At 58.3% G+C, this 20,366-nt stretch overlaps 11 protein-coding genes across 11 annotated transcripts; 5 read left to right on the top strand and 6 right to left on the bottom strand.

The window, feature by feature from the left end:
* Window positions 1-171: 171 nt before the first annotated feature.
* On the top strand, window positions 172-1,107 carry WHR41_05754 (uncharacterized protein; the record flags this gene model as incomplete). The annotated part of the gene is made up of 1 exon (XM_069374359.1): window positions 172-1,107. The coding sequence occupies one exon, from the start codon at window positions 172-174 to the stop codon at window positions 1,105-1,107; it is 936 nt and encodes a 311-aa protein (XP_069228588.1).
* A 376-nt stretch (window positions 1,108-1,483) lies between these two features.
* WHR41_05755 (uncharacterized protein) lies at window positions 1,484-2,827 on the bottom strand (the record flags this gene model as incomplete). Its single annotated transcript, XM_069374360.1, has 2 exons — window positions 1,484-2,212; window positions 2,309-2,827. 2 exons carry the CDS (start codon window positions 2,825-2,827, stop codon window positions 1,484-1,486), a joined length of 1,248 nt encoding a protein of 415 aa, XP_069228587.1.
* Window positions 2,828-2,832: 5 nt separating this feature from the next.
* WHR41_05756 (uncharacterized protein) lies at window positions 2,833-5,606 on the bottom strand. Its single transcript, XM_069374361.1, has 3 exons — window positions 5,223-5,606; window positions 4,989-5,151; window positions 2,833-4,935 (listed from the first exon to the last, which is right to left on the bottom strand). Exons 1-3 carry the CDS (start codon window positions 5,270-5,272, stop codon window positions 3,301-3,303), a joined length of 1,848 nt encoding a protein of 615 aa, XP_069228590.1. The 5' UTR covers window positions 5,273-5,606; the 3' UTR covers window positions 2,833-3,300.
* A 176-nt stretch (window positions 5,607-5,782) lies between these two features.
* On the bottom strand, window positions 5,783-7,667 carry WHR41_05757 (uncharacterized protein). The gene is made up of 2 exons (XM_069374362.1): window positions 7,496-7,667; window positions 5,783-7,405 (listed from the first exon to the last, which is right to left on the bottom strand). Exons 1-2 carry the CDS (start codon window positions 7,579-7,581, stop codon window positions 6,265-6,267), a joined length of 1,227 nt encoding a protein of 408 aa, XP_069228589.1. The 5' UTR covers window positions 7,582-7,667; the 3' UTR covers window positions 5,783-6,264.
* A 1,014-nt stretch (window positions 7,668-8,681) lies between these two features.
* On the top strand, window positions 8,682-10,666 carry WHR41_05758 (uncharacterized protein; the record flags this gene model as incomplete). The annotated part of the gene is made up of 2 exons (XM_069374363.1): window positions 8,682-10,031; window positions 10,090-10,666. The coding sequence occupies 2 exons, from the start codon at window positions 8,682-8,684 to the stop codon at window positions 10,636-10,638; spliced, it is 1,899 nt and encodes a 632-aa protein (XP_069228582.1). The 3' UTR covers window positions 10,639-10,666.
* A 768-nt stretch (window positions 10,667-11,434) lies between these two features.
* Window positions 11,435-12,109, top strand: WHR41_05759 (uncharacterized protein; the record flags this gene model as incomplete). The annotated part of the gene is made up of 1 exon (XM_069374364.1): window positions 11,435-12,109. One exon carries the CDS (start codon window positions 11,435-11,437, stop codon window positions 12,107-12,109), a length of 675 nt encoding a protein of 224 aa, XP_069228581.1.
* Window positions 12,110-12,311: 202 nt separating this feature from the next.
* On the bottom strand, window positions 12,312-13,547 carry WHR41_05760 (uncharacterized protein; the record flags this gene model as incomplete). The annotated part of the gene is made up of 1 exon (XM_069374365.1): window positions 12,312-13,547. One exon carries the CDS (start codon window positions 13,545-13,547, stop codon window positions 12,312-12,314), a length of 1,236 nt encoding a protein of 411 aa, XP_069228493.1.
* A 559-nt stretch (window positions 13,548-14,106) lies between these two features.
* Window positions 14,107-15,098, bottom strand: WHR41_05761 (Proliferating cell nuclear antigen; the record flags this gene model as incomplete). Its single annotated transcript, XM_069374366.1, has 5 exons — window positions 14,107-14,124; window positions 14,180-14,469; window positions 14,524-14,953; window positions 15,007-15,047; window position 15,098. Coding segments are annotated over 5 exons (780 nt in total).
* Window positions 15,099-15,374: 276 nt separating this feature from the next.
* Window positions 15,375-16,323, top strand: WHR41_05762 (uncharacterized protein). The gene is made up of 2 exons (XM_069374367.1): window positions 15,375-15,640; window positions 15,692-16,323. Exons 1-2 carry the CDS (start codon window positions 15,475-15,477, stop codon window positions 16,195-16,197), a joined length of 672 nt encoding a protein of 223 aa, XP_069228512.1. The 5' UTR covers window positions 15,375-15,474; the 3' UTR covers window positions 16,198-16,323.
* bna1 (3-hydroxyanthranilate 3,4-dioxygenase) lies at window positions 16,231-17,268 on the bottom strand. Its single transcript, XM_069374368.1, has 2 exons — window positions 16,906-17,268; window positions 16,231-16,841 (listed from the first exon to the last, which is right to left on the bottom strand). The coding sequence occupies exons 1-2, from the start codon at window positions 17,181-17,183 to the stop codon at window positions 16,316-16,318; spliced, it is 804 nt and encodes a 267-aa protein (XP_069228513.1). The 5' UTR covers window positions 17,184-17,268; the 3' UTR covers window positions 16,231-16,315.
* A 640-nt stretch (window positions 17,269-17,908) lies between these two features.
* On the top strand, window positions 17,909-20,111 carry WHR41_05764 (uncharacterized protein). Its single transcript, XM_069374369.1, has 2 exons — window positions 17,909-19,352; window positions 19,411-20,111. The coding sequence occupies exons 1-2, from the start codon at window positions 18,045-18,047 to the stop codon at window positions 19,825-19,827; spliced, it is 1,725 nt and encodes a 574-aa protein (XP_069228492.1). The 5' UTR covers window positions 17,909-18,044; the 3' UTR covers window positions 19,828-20,111.
* The last annotated feature ends 255 nt before the right edge of the window (window positions 20,112-20,366 follow it).

Below are 20,366 nucleotides of genomic sequence, written 5' to 3' on the forward strand. Positions count from 1 at the left end.
ATAAGCTGTGTGCTGGGCGAGTAGGATCGTGAGTACTGACAGGCATAGCAGCTAACTTGCAATTGCTTTTTCGTCCGTCAATCTAACCGTGTAACCATTTCAAGATGATAAATTCACTTCAGAATGCCCGCCTCTGGCCACTTCCAACTCATCCTCTAAACAACACAAACAATGGCTTTCGAGAAAGTGATCGTTTTTGGCCCCACGGGCAACATCGGCTCCATTGCCGCCCAAACCGCCGCAAAAAAGGGCGCCCAAGTCTACCTCGCCATGCGCGACCCGAGCAAACCCATTCCCGGCCTGACCTCCTCCGCCGAGCAGGTAGGCAAGTACCAACGCGTCCAAGCCGACCTCTCCAAGCCGCAGACCGTCCGAGCTGCCGTGAGGCAGTTCGGCGTCAAAGCGGCGTTCGTGTACCTCGCACACGGCTCGCTGGACCACATGCTGGGCACGTTCTCTGCCCTAAGGGACGGCGGCGTCGAGCACGTCGTCTTCCTCAGCTCGTGCCTGGTTCCTGCCGAGGGCCTGGAAAGCGTACCGTCTGACGATTTGATCGCGTTCTCTCATGCGCAGGCGGAGCTTGCTCTGCGGTCGATTTTCTCTACGGAGCAGGTCGTCGCGATCAGGCCGGGGGTCTTTTCGACGAATGTGCTGCAGCACAAGCCTGGAATTGATGAGCGGAAAGTCAAGCTGCTTGGGCCTGAGATCAAATTTGACTGGGTCACGAACGACGACGTCGGTGAAGTCTGTGGCACTGTGTTGGTTGAGGGACAGAGAGACGGGCAGGATGCGATTTACTTATTTGGTCCGGAGATGCTGACGCAGAAAGCCGCTTACCCGATCGTTGGGAAAGCGTTGAACGAAAAGATCGAGGTCGTGGATGCGGGCCCCGAAGCCTGCATGCAAGAGTATGTGCAAGCTGGAATTCCGGAGCCAATGGCGAAGTATTTGGTCAAGCTCCTCGAGGAGACCATGGCCAACGGTGGCGGGATGGGTCTCACGAATGAAGTTCACATGGAAGGCGTTGACAACGTGAGGAAGTACACTGGCCACCCTGCTCTGAAGTTTGAAGAATGGGCGTTGAACAACAAGGACATCTTTGTGTAGTCTTGTGACTGGCCTCTAACGATTTTCCTTAGTGTGTTTTTCAATTTCAGCTTGATCAATTTGACGCAATTCGATATGAAGATGTGTTCGGGAGGACAACAACCTCCAGAGTGATTGATTGATTGATTGATTCGCAGTTGCTTGGTAGTTGATTGGTAGCTGATTGATTGATTGATTGGTTGATTGATTGAATGTCAATCTCATGTCAATTGGTGGTTGATTGCTTGCTTGAGTCGGTTCCTCAGTTGATCCGGCGTGGTACCTAAAGTGTCCCAGCAAAGCCGTCTTCACGTCAACTAAACGAGCCATGCCGAGCTATTTCACCTCCGCGATCACCTAACAACAAACGCACCCATAGCAATCACCCACCACACCCCTACTTAACCCTCATCCCCCTAACAAACACCCTCCCCACATTCCTATCATCCCCCGTCATCAGAAACGTCTCCCACACCCCCTCCAACCCCTCCCCCTCCTCCACACCCGTCATCCCCGAGCTCACCCCCGTCTCAACCCAAACCGCATCAAACTCCATCCCGACCGCAAACCGCCCCACCACGCCCTCCAAACCCAACACCTCCGCCCCGCCCGCCGTCGCCAACCAAAAAGCCTGCGCCAGCGTCAGCACCTCCTCCCCGCGCCCCCCATCCATCGCGTCCCTCGCATTCGCCGCGATGATCGCCTGCCTCACGCCGTCCAGCATCGAAGCCGAAAAGCCCCCGCCGCTATCCGTCCCGAGCCCGACTTTGACGCCGGCGCGCAGGAAGGCCGCGACGGGCGCGGCCATGAAGCCCCCGCCGACGGTCATGTTGGCTACGGGGCAGTGGGCGACTCCGCACCGCAGGTCTCTGAGGCGCTGCGTTTCGCGCTCGGTCATGAGGGTGCAGTGCGCGAGGACGGAGCGGGGCGTCAGGAGGTTGAAGGAGGCGTAGAGGTCGGCTTCGGAGGCGAAGGAGGGGAAGAGGGAGCGCGTGAAGGCGATCTCTTGCTGTGCTTCGTTGAAGTGCGTTTGGATGGCGAGGGTTGGGTCGGAGGTGGCGAGTTCACCGAGGCCGGCGAGGAGCTCGGGCGTGCAGCAGATCGCGAACCGGGGGGTTAGGACGGGCTGGACGAGGGCTGAGGGGCCTTGGGGGAGGCTGTGGATGTGGGCGATGCAGGCTTTTGTTTACTCTAATGGTGTTTGGGCGGAAAGATCGCGGACTGAGTCTGGGGCGTTGCGGTCCATGTTGCATTTTCCGACGAAAGCTCGTTGGCCTTTTTCGAGGCACATGTCTGCGAGAATGCAAGTTGCTTCGGCGTGACTGGAGCCGTAGTAGGACGCCGTCGTAATCCCTTGACGCAGGAACCCATCAACACAGCTTTCGTAGGCCTTGCGGGCGTAAATGGGGTCTGCAAAGCGAGCTTCGTGCGGGAAAGTGATCTTCTCCAGCCAGTCGAGGATATGGAGGCCTTGTCCACGGCCGCGCATTGGCCATTGTGGTGCGTGATTGTGGGTGTCGATGAAGCCTGGGATGAGGAAATCACCTGGCTTTATTATCTCCACTCGAGCATCGGCGGGTAGCTTGATATCCTCAGATGGGTAATTGTGAAATGCTGTTATCTTGCCATCCGCGTCGACGACAAGGGTAGCGTTTGGGAGGAACTCGATCTCGTTGACATTCTTCGAGTGGACGAATGCGCCTTTGTATACGGTCAATGAGCTTTCTGACGATTTGGACATGTCTAGAGTTGTGGATGTCAGTAATCGTGCTGGAGGTCCAGCTGAAGGACGTGAGTCCAATGGGGGAGCAGCGTCGCCCAGATCCGAACCTCGGGACAGCTCTAGATAAGACAGCAAGACCAGCAAGCAGGAGAGTACAGATGAACCGTGGACTGGCCAAAGGACATAGGATCAATTTTGTGTCTGAAACGATTTTCAGTGATTGGAGTGATGGCATCGAACCAACAAGACAAGCCACAATTTGAACCTTCTAGAGTTAAAAGACCTTACATATCCATGCGAATTTGGTATCATTACTGGAAACAGAAAGCAACTCCTCCCCAAACCATATGTGCCTGCTTCTTCTTCCTGACACAAGCATCCTCTAGAATTAGACAAATTGCCCTCAAGAAGGAGAACTGAAAGCCGAAAACGCCCTACAAGTGTCATTCTCTTCGTTTTCGCAAAGCGGCAGTACAACTCGATCGTGGCATCTAGCTCCTCGGCCGTTTCGCATCCGCACCCGCCGCATCTTCTTCCGCAGCCCGCTTGCGGTCTTCTTCCCGCCATCCTGCTCCGTTGGCGACGACGGGCGTTTGGAAGTTCAGCGGGCTGGGTAGCATGTTGTTATCGCCCGACCTGCCGAATCCCCATTCGGAATAGAAAGCCGACGGGCTTGGAAGCAGTTGATCGCTCATGAAGCGTGACGGCAGAGCGGACATGGGCGTTTCGATGTTTTCTCGGTTCGCGGCGTGCGGGTTCGTGCTCATCGGTGGGGCGGGTCGAGCGAAGGGGTTCGGTGGTCCTTGGGCGCCGGCGCTCAGGAGCGTGTTGGTCGAAGGAGAAGGCGGCGGCAGGACAACGTGAGACGGAGGGCCTTGTTGCTGGCCGCCGGCTGCAGTCTGATGTGTGTTTGAAGTGCTAGCAGCGTCCGAGTCTGCAGTTCCGGCTTCGTCACCAGAGGCCTCGCTTGGAATTTGTACCTTCAGGCGAGGGCGTTTGGCGTCGGACTGACTTGCGCCTGCTCGACCTGGAGGCCCTATTATCGGTGCACCTGGAGTGCTTGCGGTCCTTTGCGGAGGCTGAGGAGGTGGTGGCGGCTGAGGCGAACGCTGAGGCGCTGGCGCAGGTGGAGGTCTTGGTGAAAGGCCGTTGGCTTTGTCGCGGTTCATAGCAGCTACATCGATCGAGGCAGGCCGAGGTCCTCCGTCTTCCAATTTGATTGCCGGTTCAGATCTCGACTGTTCCATCATGCCAGATGTCCCCCAATGCTGCGCAAGCAGAGATCTGCTGTCGTCAATTGGCGTGAATATGCTGTTGTGCTTCGCATGTGCAGGGAGAGGCTTTGGTTGTGGAATAGGCGGGCTGGCAAATTGCTGATGTTGAGGGGGCTGAGGAGAAGGACCAGGCGGAGGTTGATGCGGCTGCTGTTGTGGCTGTGGAGAGGCCATGGGCGGACGCTGCGGTGGAGCCTGCAACTGTTCACTGGAAGGATCCCGTTGCATCTGGGCTTGCGAGGGTTGCTGTGAGGGAAACGCGGGTGGCATAGACTGCCGTCGATTGTCTTGCATCATAGCTTGAGTCACAGAAGGGTGGTGAGGTTGCTGGGGCGGATATGCGGGCGGGTAGGTTGCTTGCGGTGGAGGACGTTGCATCTGCGCATGCGCGGCAGCTTGTTGACTGTAGAATGGCTGGTTCGGCGCGTACGCATATGTCGGCTGAGGAGGTGGGCCCTGGGTATGTTGCGGATGGCCAGTTGGAACGAGGTTGGAGCTTGTGCGGCGAAGATGTTGCGGAGGCTGCTGCTGCGGGTGCTGCATCGGATGTTGTGAGGTTCGCGAAGAAGGTCGCGAGATGCCTGGCGGCAGGGGTGAAGGGCCTCTCTGGAACTGCGGCATGGCGCCGTTGGGCATGGGCGGCGAATTTTGCGGCGTGCCATGTCGAACATGCTGGAAACCTGGGTGGTGCTGCATGCCTGGCTGTTGCTGCTGCTGCATTATCTGGTGACGGTCCGGTGTACCTCTCGCGTCCCCAGCGTCCTCCTCTCCGCCCTCGTCATCCTCGTCGTCGTCTCCGCCGCCTTTATTAGCGAAGTCCTGAGGGCCTTTGTGTTCGTGCGCTCCGCCATACTACTCAGAGTCAGTTTCCAGCCATACTTGTCCCCCAGACTTGTGGTACGCACGTATTGGAATCTCGCGATCGTCTCGTTGATGTCACCGGAGGAGTACTCGTAGAGCTTCTTGTTGTGACCAAAAATGATGACGGCCACGTCGACCGAGCACAGGACCGAGAGCTCGTGGGCCTTCTTGAACAGTCCGCCCTTACGCTTGAGGAAGGTTACCGACCTGGAAGGGGACAAGGAGCGTTAGCAGGGCGCGCGTGGCACAGCAGGCAGGAAGGCGGCGGGGGCACGCACCGGTTGCGGTCGTCCTTGATGGGCTTGATCTCGATCTTGCGACGACCCATGGCGGGCGCGTATAATTAGATGGGGTGTAGGAGCGAGGAAACGGTGCCGAGCCTTGTCTCAAGCCGGCGGCGCGCGAGCTCGGCCGCGATGCTGGTGTGCGGTGCGAGCGGGCGGGCGGCGTGCAGCGATCGGTCGGTGGTGGTGAGAGCAGGATGCGCCCGGCGCTTCAGCTGGTGCTGGTGCTGCGTGTGCTGCTGCTGGGCAAAGGGGAAGGATGGCGGCGCACCCGGCGCGCGCACACGACGGTCGCGCGTAGGAATGCGTGAAGCGGCGTCGATCTTTCGCGCGTGTATACCGATATCGATATGCGATGCGGCCTCACAAGCTCGCCCACGTCATTTGCTCGCCGAGGTTCTGGAGGATATTTTAGGATCTCGCGCGAGCAGAGGGAGTTTTAAATAGCAACCCTCTGCCGCTAGCAGCCCCGCATCAGCCCTTCTTCACGTTGTTCGGCGGCCCGCACGTGGTTGGCTGGCACGTGATCAAAGGGACTTCACGCATCAGAAACACCCAGAAATCGGAAGACAAACCTCCAGCGTAGCTACAACCTTGGTATGCACAGCATGACGCGCTCGCTGTGTACAGCATGTATATACATATTCTTCTAAGGTGGATTTGTCCTCATGTCTCAGCGTCGTGGCAAGCTGCTTTATCGTACATGCTCCTCTTCTATTCGTCACAAGCGAAGGGTCGGCCCTTCGACCATTACGTCCAACCTCTCATTTATCCTTGCGCTCAGACCAGACGTCAAACAGCCCCAATCCAGGGCGCTGTCCGCATATCTAACATTCAGATAATGCAGTGATGACCAACAATTTGTCGTTAGGCCTGGCCGCACAATACTGCGCTGAACTGTAGTGTAGCAGCGCATCAAGGCAGTAGTGCGGCGATGTTCAACCGAAGATGAGGACCGTCTTGATTGCCAGCAAACTCAGGCCGCAGTGGCCATCTGTGTAGCTTCGGATCACGAAGCAATCTCGATGCCGAATCTTCATCCCTTACGAGCCCGTTTGCTTCGCCTGACGGTCCCTTCGACAGCCAGAACATCTTTCTCACCGTCCTCGTCTTCGCGCTTGATACGCTTCTCAACGACCTTCTCCTCCTTCTTGATATCTTCCAAGACTGGCTCTTCGCCGTCTTCCTTCTTAACCTCAACGTCTTCTTCCTTCTTCTCCACCTTCGCCACCAGTCTCTCACTGAATGCGCGCAGGTCCGCCGTGAACAAGACGGAATGCGCCCACCCTGCCTCCTTGCCCCACAGACTTCTGAACTTGTCGCCCACAGCGTCGTACGTCGCCTTCGTCAGACTAGAGTGCTTGCCCTTGCCAAACTTGTAGTCTCGCTGCGCGATTTGCCAAACGTGCGTATCAACAGGCACAGCCTCACCCCAGCCCAAGCCCATCAAACAAACACAATCCGCAACCTTGGGGCCCACACCCTGCAGCGCAAGCAACTCCTCATGCGCCTTCCGGTACCCCTCACGACCCGACGCCTGCCACTCGCCGCCGTCCTCCGCCTTCTGCCCAAGCACCGGCGCCTCAGGGTTGCGCAGCCCATCAAGCCAGCCATCCGGCTTCTCCACAACCATACAAGCCGTCTCATACAGATACCTCGCGCGGTACCCGAACCCCAGACTCCTCAGATTGGCCTCGACGCCCTCCTGCGCCAGCGCAGCGGGCTCGGGGAAGTCATGGTAGGGCTCGCCGTCGAGGTGACCGAGAAGCGGGCCGTAGTGCACACACAGCTTGTGCATCATCTGCGAGATGCGCGCGATGTTGTTGTTGCTGCTGCAGATGAAGCCGACGAGCGCCTCCCACGCGTCCTGCCGCAGGATGCGCACGCCCGTGAACTTGGGCGCCTTCTTCGCGAAGTTCGCGTCCGCCGCCGACCATTGCTTGTAGAGTTCGGTGAGGTTGGGCGCAAGGTTCAGGTAGTGCTGGACAAGGGCCGGGGTGTCGTCTTCTTCGGCGCCGGCGGCGACGGAGGGTGCGTGAGAGGCCGGGGGCGTGGGCAGGGCTGGTTGGGCTGCGGGAAAGGTTGCGCGGTAGTAGAGGTGTTCAGGGTCTTGGTGGAGGGAGAGGATGCGGTTGTGCAGCGCCATGGACCAGACGCCTGCGTCGTTCTTGCGCCATCTGTGGGATGGATGCGCGGTCAGTATGCTGCGGTCGAGTGACGTGGGCTAACGGTTGCGCCCTCGGAAGATTGCGGCGCGATACACTCACCGGAAAGACTGTCCGCATCGCAGGGTTGTGTTGATGCAGAGTTCCGACAGCGAGGACGGGATCTTCTGCCACTCGACGGCTCCCATTGTTGCGCCTGGGTGGGTGCTCGGGCGCGCCGGTTCAGCAGAGGTGGACGAGATGATCTCTCGTTCGGCACCCCACAGCAAGCATCGAGGCACAGATCAAAAGGAGGCTTGAGACAGGATCGGGGTTGTCGGCTCCGGGGCGTCGATCGCGCGGAAGCTCAGGAGTCGCCAAAGCTTGGCCTAACTTGGCCATATCACGTCTCCAACCCCTTCACTCCCAACAAGCAATGGCTGCGAACTCTGTGTCAGCTCTGGCTGGTGCGCCTCAGCCGCAAGGCTCCAAGAAAGGTTTGTTCCGCTGCAGGATGACAATAACAGACGAAATAGGCAGCTCTCCAGTGGCTGTACCCCTGCGTCTGATATAGACGGGCGTGGATAGCTCGGAGTGAGACACTTCCCTAGAGTATTTCTGGACCACTTCCAAGAGCTCCTTGACGCGACAGGAAATCCTACCACGCGACGGAGAAACGGTCACAACAATTATCTTCGTCGTGAGGTCAAGACTTCGCTCACAGCTCCGACGAAGCCATGGTTGTCCATACCGAGACATAGATCTTCTCCTAGCCAGGAACATGATGGCCGCTAGCAGTGTTCACTAGTCGATCTACCGAATCCGCACCATAGCTCCATCTAAAGATCGTTTCCCTCCCAGGAGGCCGGCCTAAAGCCACAGGCGTGCCTTGCATGAAGGATGCAACCTTGTTCTGCGGGTACTACCAGACTTGAATGCTAGGCTGCCCATTCCGGGAGACTTTGACAACACGAGCTTGCTACGCGTGCTGCGGACGGGCATCGACTGACGGTCGGTATCACGGCGGCCGACTCCGTCGTCGTTTCGACTGTTTCTCCGGGGAGATGGCGTCCATTGATAAACTCCCAGGCGCGCCTCAGACTCACATGTAAGTAAGACAGACAGCCGTTGTCTCTGTCCTTGCACGGCCCCCTCTCCACTTATCCACCCGTTACATCCACTGCATCTCTTGTCTATCCCGACCGTCTCGTTGAATTGGCATTGCAAATGAAGCCGAGAGTTGTTGTCATATAGACAGTGCTGCATTCCCGCGATGCCGCTTTCGCGGTGCCCATCGCCACACTCTGATATGAGTACCACCAAATCTTCAAGAGCGCACAGTCTGCGGGAGTCAAAGAGCGTCGATGTAATCGAGGCCGCTTCCGGTCTTCTCAACAGACCTTACTACCGACCGTCGTCACCAACAAGGACAGAATCCACTTTCGTTGCATCAACAAGAGGCCAGACGCCGGCTCAAAGATCAAAACTCGCACTCATTCCACCTGCACGTCTTGCAAAGACCAACAACGTCGGCAACGACGATGAGATCCCTGACCATTGGCGCGAAGCCTTGAAGAATTCTCGTATCACTGTCTGGGACGGTTATGTGCTGGCTCGCAACAACGACACCGGCGAGTTCCGGCTCGTCGAAAAAGACAGGACTCCTAATGACCATAGTCCTATCACACCAATCGACGGCAACGAGAAGGGGTTCAACTTGGGCTACCCTCCTCCATCACCCACAGACAGCGACAGAACGCCGCCGCTACCCTTGCTGCCTGCTCCGGAGCAGGAGACGCAGATGTCAAGGGCCCATGAAGCCATTTTCGTCATCAATGTCTGCCTGGCTCAACTCTTATCCTTGGGTGGCCTGTCACAAACAGTTGCACCAGGCTTCATCATCGGCACCAGCTTAGGGTCGAGCTTCGCAACACTCAGCTTAGCAACAGCCGCCTATGGCATGGCGTTGGGAACCATGATTCTACCCGCTGGTCGGTTAGGAGACATGTTCGGACACAAACGCGTCTTCGTCTTAGGATGGCTGTGGTTCGCAATCTGGTCGCTCTTCTGTGGCTTCAGCAACTATCGCGGATACACAATGCTGGTTGCAGGCCGCGCCATGCAAGGCATCGGGCCCGCACTCCTTGTCCCCAACGGTCTTGCACTTGTCGGCCGCAACTTCCCTGTCGGACTCAAGCGAAACTTCTCTATCTCATGCTTCGGCGGCATGGGACCTGTGGGCATGGTCACTGGCTCCGCATTCTCCGCCCTCTGTGCGCAAAAAGGCTGGTGGCAGTGGTCCTTCTGGGCACTTTCCATGGCCTGCGTGCTGATCAGCGTCCTCAGCCTTCTCATCATCCCGGTGGACAGCCACCCTCCCCATCGCCACTCTCAGGCCGGCGTCAGGTGGTGGGTCAAGTTCGACCTTGCTGGTGCTCTTTCTGGCGTGGCTGGCCTCGTCATGATCAACTTCGCTTTCAACCAAGCACCCATCGTTGGCTGGAGCCAATCCTACATTCCTTTTGTTCTTGTGCTTGGTTTGATCTCTTTCGCAATCTTCATTTACGTCGAGCTTCGCGTCGCCTCGTGCCCTCTGATCCCAATCAAAGGCCTCAACCGAGACGCGGCTTTCACCCTGGCATGCATTGTTTGCGGATGGGTAAGTCGAACCAAATCCATCACACTGTCATCCCCCCACTGACTGGCATCCCTCACAGCTCTCCCACGGCATCTGGGTCGTCGGCTTCTTCGTCTTCCAAACGCGCTTCCGCCACCTCACGCCCCTGTCCGCCGTCGCGCGCAAAGTGCCCGTGGCGCCCATCGGCCTCGCCTGCGCAATGTCCGTAGCCTTTGTGCTTCGCCGCATGCGCGTCGCCTGGGTCATGTTCGCGGCCATGCTCGCCTTCCTGACGGGCACGATCCTGCTCGCCACCGCGCCCGTCGACCAGTCGTACTGGATCAACACCTTCCTGTCGGTCCTCATCATGCCGCTCGCCATGAACTGGAGCTACCCCGCGGGATCCGTGCTCATGTCGAATGCTGTGCCAAGGGAGAATCTGGGCATTGCGGCGAGTCTGATTAGTACGATGGTCAACTACAGTATTAGTCTGGGCTTGGGGATGGCTGGGACTGTGGAGAGGTATGTCACTGAGGCGCAGGGCCCGCTGCCTGCGTGGCGGGCGGGGTTGTGGTTTGGCATTGCCATGAATGTGCTGGGTGTGCTTGTGAGTGGGTTCTTCGTTTGGAAGACGAGGGCAGGCAAGTGAGACTGCATATGGTGGACGAACCGCTTCATTTCGTTTTTTCCTTTTACCTTTTTCCTTTTGGATTTCTTCATTGATCATCGTGTGGTCGAAAGACATACGAGGTCGATCACGCTATTTTGGACGGAAAAGCTCTGGCGTCGAGAGCTTTTAGCATGGAATCTCTGATGATTTGAGACCAAGGCATTATGTTTGACGCTTCCTTCACGGCTGGGATACGGGCCTTAAGAGCCATTAGATAATGAGACCATGCACATAACATTGGATTTCTTGATCGATCTACTTCGTAAATGCAGATTGGTTATATAGACATTCAAAGGGCGTAGTGCACTTCGCTCAATGACTTCCATCTCACCAAAAAGCAGGGGCAAGGCATTGCATGCGCCAACACCTGACGAATCGCACACTCCTACCATTGAGAAGAACATGTGAGCTTCGAGCCTTGGTATTCCGAATACAGGAAAAGCAACAAAGAAACGACAATCTCACGTTGCTCTCAAGAGCCGAATACCAAGACACGTTTTCTTTGTCCAGAAGCACCCAACATCTCGAAGCACCTCGACTTCATCAAACCTCTCCAGCCGAACAAAGAACGACCAATATACGCTCGCTCATCCAGATCTCACAGAACCAACACCGCCCATATCACAATCCTGACCATCACATACGCCTTCCTCGCAAACCAACAACATCATCTCCAGAGCACCCACAGAGCAACAGCAACCAATCCAACAATCGCCAGGCGCGACCTCACCCCTTCCACAACCAACCAACCCACCCCACTCACAAACCAAGAAAAATGGCCCCCCTAACCCGCCGCAACAGCGCCCTAACCCGCAAAATCGCCACCCTCTCGCTCTCCCTCGCGCCCCTCGTGCCCCTCCCCTCGGGCCCGCCCCACCCGTCTTTCCCCAAAACCCTCCTCGCCTTCCACCTCCTGACCGAAGACGAGCTCGACAGCATCGCCCACCACTACCACCAGAGCACGCCCGGGCCCTGGACGCAGCACTACCCCGCGCTGATGAACTGGGACAAAGAGTTTCTCGCGCGCCCGCCGCCGCCGCCTGCGGCGGGGAAGAAGAGTCCCGCGAGCGCGGCGGACGTCGATGCGGCGCTTGCGGCGGCGGCGGCGGCGCCGAAGGAGGAGGAGGAGTTTTTGCGGACGCTGAGGGAGACGGTGGAGGATTTGAAGGCGGGTGGGGCGACGCCACCGTGGACCCTGGCTTCTTCTTCACTTGCCTCCTCCGACGGAGCAGTTGATGCGAGGAATCCTTACGCGGGGTTGAGCGATAAGGATCGCATAAGGATTAAGAGGCGGAAGGTGGGCAAGTTTATTGGGCTGGTGGGGATGGAGACGCCGGTCGAGGAGATCGCGGGGCGGATACAGGCGAGTTTGGACAGGGCTGTCGAGAGGAGTCGGGAGGAGATGAGGAGGAATGAGGAGGTTGTTTTGAGGAGGAGAAAGGTTGGTTGACGGCGCTTTTTGTTCTTTTGAATTGGGTCGCTGGGAAGAGGAGCGGGAGCGGGTTGCATGGAGTGGCATTGCAGTAGTCTAATGGTTACACGTGTAAGCAGAGCGGTGGTATCGTCCGAGTTGTTCCAAAAACGCCAAATATTCCATGACAAGAGAAAGTCCAGGATCATCAATCTTCGTCAGTCCCCGTCAGGAAAGGGGATCAATCTTGATCATCAATCTTCTCCCAAGTCAAACTCGCCTGACTCCCAACCATTTCCTCCCGCTTCAGCTCCTCCGCACTCTCCTGCCCCTTCCTGCCCAAACTGAGCATCCACGCCACAACCGACCTAGGAGCCACAGCGCCGATGAGATCGTACGTCAGACTGCCCCTTCCGACGCGAAGCATGGCGGCCGGCCTGCGAGCCACGAGCGTGTCGAAAACAGCATTGTTCAATTCCCTGAGTGGCGTGGCCTTGACCCTCGAAGCCGGCTGGCCCTCGCGCCGCTGCTTCGCGGTTACGGAGGGGATATCCAGGTTGCCGAGCTTGAACTGCGTGATCGTCACGCCGGTGCTCTGCTCTTTCATCTCTACGGCAAGCGTCGACGTGAAAGCCTTGAGCGCGGCGTAGATGGCGTTCTCCGCCGCGTGGCCTGGAGGCTGCAGAGCGGGCGTGATTGAGGGCGTGAGCAGGAGGATCTTCGACTGGTGGGCGATGAGCGTGGGTAGGAATAGCTGGGTCATGGCGATCGTGTTGAGCATCTTGGCGTTCAGCATGTCGCTCCATTCCTCGTTCGCGAGCTCGCCGATGCGGCCTTCGGGCGCCGCGCCGGTGTCCGGGACGAGCACGAGGCCCTTGAACTCGAGATGATGCGGCTCGGCGCCGTCGAAAGCTACGTGCTCACGGCCGAGCAAGTTCTGGAAGCGCGAGAGCTGCTCCTGCGCAGAGAACGGGTCGCCCAGGGTGATGGGCAGGGGCAGCAGGTCGGCGCGGGACAGGCTGCGGATGTAGGTCTCTTCCTCGGCAGACGAAGTAGCGACATACACCACGAAGCCCCGTCTCTCCAGATCAAGAGCCACGGCAGATGCGAGCGGGCTCGACGTCGCGCCAGCCAGTACGACGACATCTGTCCGCGCGCCGCTCGCGCTCTTCCTCGCCCGTCTCTTCTTGTTCGCTTTACGGTTCTGCACGTAGATGCCCGTGCTCACGGTTCCGGTCACGGCGAAAGCCACGAGGGCGGCGGTCAGAGCTCGATTCCTATCCATCCATCGCGTGATTACTTCGTATGTGGTGGGAGGCGGCAGGCGGCGGGGCGGGGCCTTCACGAGAGCTGAGGGACCTGAGGGAATCCATTCGCGAAGGTGGGAGGCGACGAGGTCGAAGTGGCGCTCCACGTCGGCGGCGACGGAGTTGATTTGGGTGCGCGCGGCGTCGAAGAGATGTTGCGCGTCTGTCATGGCTGTTGTTGTGATAATGTTGCGAGAGAGACTTGCCTCGAGATTGAAGATGACGTTTGGCGCAAGGTCAAGTCGGCCTGTGAAGCAGCTTCACGAGCGGCAAGCGGGGAAGGTCAGTGTCTGGTGTTGCCTGGAAAGCCGTCGACCGTCGGCGAGCCAGCGACTTGTATCTCATGCCAAACGAGTTGTTGATATTCACCGCGTTTGATTGACTTCTTGCATAATAAAAATAATTGATTGCGACGTGCCATTCGCCTACGATGCGCGACGCATTCACTGCCATGCAGCCTATTCGTCTTAAGCAACGGGAGCATCCACGTGTACAGTAGTCAGGACTCGTATATTTGAAGTGCGAGTTTGAGCTGGTATATAACGTCTTCTTCCTATCATGCTCTCCCGTCTCGCCGTCCCCCGGCCCCTTGTTAATCCAGAGTCTCGTGCCTGCCTACCCAGATCAAGCGATTCCGCGCTTGAGCTTCGTAGATACATCCCAGCATCACCCATTAACTCCATCCATGCCATTGCTAAAAGTTTCTGTCCGTCATGCCGCGTCACGTATTTACTCCTCGTCACCGATCTGGAAGGTGTGTTAGTGCTATGTACAGATTGTAGAAGACAAGCGTGGTAAATACCTTGGGAGCCAGGTAGAACCTGAGATAGCTGTTGTTGGACAGGCCGTACTCGACGAGAAGCGGCACCTCGTTGCTGAGGCACAGCTTGACCTGCCCGCTGAGGCCGGCGGCCTTGCAGAAGTTGACGAGGTACTTGAGGGAGAAGGTGAGGGCGACGGGCTCGGTGAGGTTGATCTCGACATTCTTGGCCTCGTCGTCGACGTTGGTGTGCTGGCGGAGGGTGACGGAGCCGTTGCCGATGTCACCGGTGCAGGCGAACTTGACGCCCTCCTTGGTGCACTCAATCGAGACTGTGGTGTGTTAGGATGGTACTCTTTCTGGGGTGTTGTGTGCAATGCTCTTACCAGACTCCGAAAGGGCAGACAGATCCCTGGTTATTCTCGAGAACTCCGAGCTGGGCATGGAGATCGTAGCAGCGTACTCGGTGTCGGGGATACCAAGATGTTCTTGGTCAATGTCCATGAGCTTGATGTCGTACTCGCTGAGTCTGTCGCTCTCGGCGCTCTCGAAAACAAGGTTGACAACATCGGGGGCATCCTCAGCCTTGAGCGTGAGGATGTCCTCATTCTGCGCGCAACGGAGGACTTTGGTGAGGGAGGTAAGGTTGATGCCGAGAGCGAGGTTGCGGTCGCAGCGGAAGGGAGAAAAGGACTCGGACTTGAGCATCATGGAGACGAGGGCAACGTGGGAGTTGTCCATGGCCTGGAGCGCGATACCGGAGTCATTGCAGTCGAAGTTGCAGTCCTGAACGAGATCTTTGATGGCATCGACGACCTAATTGACATGTCAGAATGTGCCACATAGATGCTTTGCAGTGGTAAGCATACCTTCTTCAGCAGCTGCGCTTGCTCGAGACGTGCCTCCAACACTAAGATGGTGTTAGCTGTGCGTTTGTTTGCACGATGTTATGACACGTACTCTTTGCTGATAAGTGTTGAGTTGTGTTGTGGGAATGAAGTGAAGAGTTCGTTGGGTATATTGGCAATGTCAGAGAAGACGCTGGCGTGCTGTGGTGGTCGGGGAGTTGGTGAAGGCAGAGATGGTGGGAGTGTCGCGAGACACGGTATTATTGCACAGCTTCAAAACTAGCGGTCGGTCGCGTCGACGCGTTAAGTGGGTGGGGCTGGCGGGCGAGGGCGAGCCACCGCGACTGGAAGGGGTCCGTGCTGTGACTGACATACGCCGCTGGTGGTTAAGTTCGAGCAACGAACAGAGACGGATGGATGCAGTCGTCCAGCATCATTATGCTATCTCGACGTTGATTATCACAATGTCGCTACTAGGCCTCCCAAATCATGGTATACCGCATAGATGACCGCTGGTTATGGCTAGGCGCCGGCATCGCCCTGTACATCACATTCAAGGGCATCAGCTATGCGATCCGCGACATCGTCCGCCTAACTGCCATCGAGCCCCTCGACAAGGACCACGACGATGAACGCCAACAGCAGCCAGAGGACTGTAAGTCCAGCAACCCTCCACCCTTCGAAATGACGCTGACCCTCCCCACAGCAATCTCCCTCGACGCCCTCCGCGCGCTCGCCACCTCGCCCCACCAAAACATCAGCAAATCCGCGACCGACCTGCTCGTCGCGCGCTGCATCCTAGCCGAAGGTCTCCTGGACTCCGTGCGAGCGGACATCAAGTCCTCGGACGCAGACGTGCGGCGCGCCGCTCGCACGACGAACTCCTTCCTCCGCTCGTGGGCCGACGGCGCCGGCATCGACTGGCGCTCGCGTCGCCCAGGTGCGAGGGGTGGCGACGGGTTTGCGGATGCGGATCTGTCGCCGTCGGTGTTGTCGATTGAGAGCGCAGATGAGTTTGAGGACTCGGCTGGTGCGGGGGAGGCGCTGGTTCCCTCTGAGGATGATCCTGTTGCGGGCTGGGCGGCGGTGCCTCGAGAGCGAGCGGGGTCTGGCGATGGTGAGATGCGACGGCGCCGCAGAGAGGCGATGGTGCTTTACGGCGGGCTGGGGAGTCCTGGGGAGGAGGACATTATCCGGCCTCGGATGAGATGATCTTTACAGTCGCGGGAAGGCTGCGCTTGACCGTCTCTTGCACACGAGCAGAAGCGCTCAAAAGGCTGATCTGTTCATACATATTGCAGTCCGATCGGCTATCGTATCACATCTCACATCAACACGTCCCACCAACCCTCATCCTCTCCATAACCTCCGGCTTCGGCCTCACATCGCAGACCTCTCCACAGTTCCCACACTTCCTCGCCTCCTCATTCTTCTCAAAAGCCTGCACAGCAGCCTTAATCTGCGTCCCCAAATCCGTACACACAAACCCCTCCTCGTGCACCTTCTCCCCGCAGCTCTGACAATACCACCTCAAGCGATCCACACTCCCCTCCGGCCTCGGCTGCTCGATCACCAGGCCCACCGTATCCGCGAACCGCACCGGATTGTGCGGCACGTTGCCCGGGAGGAGGAAGAGCTCGCCCTCGCCGATGTAGACGTCTTTGAAGTCGCCGGTGCTGGGCTCGACGGTCTTGAGCAGCATGCGGCCGCGCACTTGGTAGAAGAACTCGGGCGTGGCGTTGATGTGGTAGTCGGTGCGGGCGTTGGGGCCGCCGACGATCATGACGGTCAGGGGATCGTTGTAGATTAGATGGTTGTTGATGGGGGGTTTGAGGAGGTGGGAGTTGCTTTCGAGCCTGGCGGTGGAGAGGGTGGGTTAGCGAGATGTGCAGGGAAGGGAGGGGAATAGGGAGGACGTACCATTTGGGGATGTTGAGCGGGTTTGTGAGGGGAGGGCCGGCGGAGCGGTCTTTGGGTTGTTGTTGTGAGGCGTAGGTTGCGCGCTGGATGTGTGGGACTGTGGTGCGGGAGATTTGGGTGGTGGGCGCGGCGCGTTTGAGGGTTTGCCGCGCTGCTGTGGCTAGGGGTGATCTGAGGGACTGCATGGTGGATTTTGTGGTGTGTCCGGTTGGTAGGGCAGTTGTGGCGGGTTTGCGAGTCCGAGATGTTTTGTTTCGAGCTCGTTTGGATGAAATCATCAGCCGCGGGGAGCAATCAGATGAGGCTGGAGTAAACGCCGATAGATCCGGGGAGATCCATCTTATCTTATCGCGTGACGAACCACCTTATCATCTTTGCTGAACTCTCCCCTACCCAAGAAGGGCATTACTTGCCTACAAGTTGAGATAGATATCGGGTGATTCGTCGAACGATTGTCATGCGTGAGGCTAATGCCCTGCGGATTCAACTATTGCCTCGACGTACAGTGACTTTCCTCTCTGGCCATAGCTGTGTCCATCCAAGGTGCTCACCGCTCGGCATGACACTCCTCAGAACGTCCTTCACACGCAAACGATCAAAAGGCTCCAGGGCGTCTCCCGGCATGTGACAATGGCGTAGCTCGTCGTCCGTAACTCCAACCTTGCCGCACTTCTCCGACCGCTCCAGCGAGGCTCGGCAAATGATCGCCGCTGGGCTGGGATGGCCTCGACCTGTGTAGGGCCAGCTTGTGCAGAGTGACTGGCATTGTCGGTTTGAGTTATAGCCAGCATTGCTTCATACGATCTCCTTACGTTTCTCCAGACGATGGACACGATATGTGGTATCGATGTTCGGCTGTACCTGCTCAGCTGGATCTAAACCGAGCGGCCAACGCGCGAGCTGCTGCATATGCCGACGCAGCCGCTGCCGCCTCCCCGCGCCTGGGGGAAGCCATCGGTCATGACCCGCCGATCGCTCTATCGCGCCCGAGGTTGAATGGTCGGCGGTAGGGCGCGTGGAGCTCCATTGTTCTCCATTCGTCCCCCGACGAGCCGCCAATTGTGGTTTTGTTTCCATCACAACTCGCAGTTGAAGACACCTACCGGTCTTCACACCTCCGCGACTCCTCCACCGACAACATGGCTGCCCGCCGAGCATTGTCAACCAGGACGCTGCAGAGCCTCTCCCTCCGGCCCTCGGTAGCAGCTACAACACGTCACATCGCCAGAATGCCGCAGTCGCACAACTCCGGGAAGATCGCAGTGCGCAGGCTGCATGCCACCACCTCTCACCTTCAAGCCGCCACCACCACTGCGGCAAGCTCCCCCTCGTCCTACCCGACCAGCCACGAGCAGGTCGCCCAGCCCGTCGACACCACCAACTTCCTCGACAACAAGTTCGTGCCTTCTCAGGCCACGCAGTGGATCGACCTCCACGACCCCGCGACCAACAACCTTGTCACAAGAGTACCCCAAAGCACAGATGCCGAGCTCAGCGCCGCCGTCGATAGCGCGGAGAAGGCCTTCCCGGCGTGGAGGGCCACGAGCCTTCTGCACAGGCAGCAGCTGATGTTCAAGTACGTCGCCTTGATCAGGGAGAACTGGGACCGTCTGGCGGCGAGCATCACGCTCGAGCAGGGCAAGACCTTCGCTGACGCCAAAGGTGACGTCCTGCGTGGTCTGCAGGTCGCCGAAACCGCCTGCGGCATCACCACCCAGATCACCGGCGAGGTGCTTGAGGTTGCAAAGGACATGGAGACCAGGTCCTACCGCGAGCCTCTCGGTGTCGTGGCCGCCATCTGCCCCTTCAATTTCCCCGCCATGATCCCGCTCTGGACCATCCCCATCGCCACCATCACTGGCAACACCTGCGTCATCAAGCCTTCCGAGCGCGACCCCGGCGCGACCATGATCCTGGCCGAGCTCGCCGAGAAGGCCGGCTTCCCGCCCGGCGTGATCAACATCATCCACGGCTCCGCGAAGACGGTCGACTTCATCATCGACGAGCCCAGGATCAAGGCCATCTCCTTCGTCGGCTCCAACAAGGCCGGCGAGTACATCTACACCCGCGGCTCCGCCAACGGCAAGCGCGTGCAGGCCAACCTGGGAGCCAAGAACCACGCCGCCGTCCTGCCGGACTGCAACAAGAACCACGCGCTCAACGCCATCGCGGGCGCGGCCTTCGGCGCCGCCGGCCAGCGCTGCATGGCCCTCAGCACGCTCGTCCTCGTCGGCGAGACCAAGGACTGGGCGCCGGAGATCGCGGAGCGCGCGAAGGAGCTTTCCATGAACGGCGGCTTCGAAGAGGGTGCGGACCTCGGCCCCGTCATCTCGCCGCAGGCCAAGGAGCGCATCGAGAACATCATCGCCACCGCGGAGAAAGAGGGCGCCACCATCCTCCTCGACGGCCGCGGCCAGAAGCCCGAGAAGTACCCCAACGGTAACTGGGTGAGCCATCCCGTCTCCCATCCAAGCCCTCGTTTCACACTAACCCAATCTCTCCCAGGTCGGTCCCACTATCATCACCAACGTAACGCCCGAAATGACCTGCTACAAAGAAGAAATATTCGGCCCCGTGCTCGTCTGCCTCTCGTCCCCGTCCCTCGACGACGCCATCGCCCTCATCAACGCGAACGAATACGGCAACGGCACCGCGATCTTCACACGTTCGGGAGCGACCGCGACCCGCTTCCAGAAGGAGATCGAGGCCGGCCAGGTCGGCATCAACGTGCCGATCCCGGTCCCCTTGCCCATGTTCTCCTTCACGGGCAACAAGAAGAGTGTGGCCGGCGGAGGAGCGAACACTTTCTACGGCAAGCCGGGCGTGCAGTTCTACACGCAGCAGAAGACAGTAACGAGCTTTTGGAAGGCGGATGATGCGGTTAGCACGAAGGCGAAGGTCAACATGCCGACGAATCAGTAGGTGCGGGGGGGTTTGTTCGTATATGGTTTGATGGGATAGGATCAAAAATGGCGAAGAAGCGGAATGGTTATTTTGTTCCTACGTGTGCGGTTCTTTCCTCGGTCGAATCCGTCTAGGATGATCTCTGTTCGTGGTTTCGAAGTTTTGTTCCAGCATGGATTTGCCCTGTTGGATTCTCCCGTGTGGCGTGCTTTGAAAGGAGAAAGCAGACGGAAAGAAACAACACGCTCAAATGCATCAGACCTATTAACAAAATGGATATCTACAAGCGACTCAAAACAAAACCACACACACGCCCCTCCCTCTCCCTCTCTACCACCTCTCCCTCCTTTCTCCTGCCCCTTCATTTCTCCCTAAGTCGCCCCCAACATCCTCAAAGCCCCCCTCAACTCCTTCACAGCCGTCGGCACGTCCTCGAAATTCAGCGCCGAGATCGCCCACTTCGCGTGCTTCTGCGCCGCCAGCACCGCCTCGTCGTCCGTGTTGTACGCGCCCGGTGCGGGCGCCGGCGGCGGCGTCGGAGCGGCGGGCGCTTGCGG

The sequence above is a fragment of the Cladosporium halotolerans genome (assembly GCF_011745625.1).
Source record: "Cladosporium halotolerans strain TM138-S3 chromosome Unknown Sca19, whole genome shotgun sequence".
NCBI lineage: Eukaryota > Fungi > Ascomycota > Dothideomycetes > Cladosporiales > Cladosporiaceae > Cladosporium > Cladosporium halotolerans.

What these genes read in the sequence shown, in the direction of transcription:
- bna1 (XM_069374368.1), bottom strand. Translation starts at nt 17,183, where the DNA reads ATGATTTCATCCAAACGAGCTCGAAACAAAACATCTCGGACTCGCAAA. An exon ending in CCGCTCAACATCCCCAAATG is followed by an intron (nt 16,842 to 16,905) that starts GTACGTCCTCCC and finishes CTCCACCGCCAG; the next exon opens with GCTCGAAAGCAACTCCCACC.
- WHR41_05756 (XM_069374361.1), bottom strand. Translation starts at nt 5,272, where the DNA reads ATGGGTCGTCGCAAGATCGAGATCAAGCCCATCAAGGACGACCGCAAC. An exon ending in ATCAAGGACGACCGCAACCG is followed by an intron (nt 5,152 to 5,222) that starts GTGCGTGCCCCC and finishes GTCCCCTTCCAG; the next exon opens with GTCGGTAACCTTCCTCAAGC. An exon ending in CGATCGCGAGATTCCAATAC is followed by an intron (nt 4,936 to 4,988) that starts GTGCGTACCACA and finishes GACTCTGAGTAG; the next exon opens with TATGGCGGAGCGCACGAACA.
- WHR41_05757 (XM_069374362.1), bottom strand. Translation starts at nt 7,581, where the DNA reads ATGGGAGCCGTCGAGTGGCAGAAGATCCCGTCCTCGCTGTCGGAACTC. An exon ending in CGATGCGGACAGTCTTTCCG is followed by an intron (nt 7,406 to 7,495) that starts GTGAGTGTATCG and finishes TCCATCCCACAG; the next exon opens with ATGGCGCAAGAACGACGCAG.
- WHR41_05762 (XM_069374367.1), top strand. Translation starts at nt 15,475, where the DNA reads ATGGTATACCGCATAGATGACCGCTGGTTATGGCTAGGCGCCGGCATC. An exon ending in CCAACAGCAGCCAGAGGACT is followed by an intron (nt 15,641 to 15,691) that starts GTAAGTCCAGCA and finishes CCCTCCCCACAG; the next exon opens with CAATCTCCCTCGACGCCCTC.
- WHR41_05764 (XM_069374369.1), top strand. Translation starts at nt 18,045, where the DNA reads ATGGCTGCCCGCCGAGCATTGTCAACCAGGACGCTGCAGAGCCTCTCC. An exon ending in AGTACCCCAACGGTAACTGG is followed by an intron (nt 19,353 to 19,410) that starts GTGAGCCATCCC and finishes AATCTCTCCCAG; the next exon opens with GTCGGTCCCACTATCATCAC.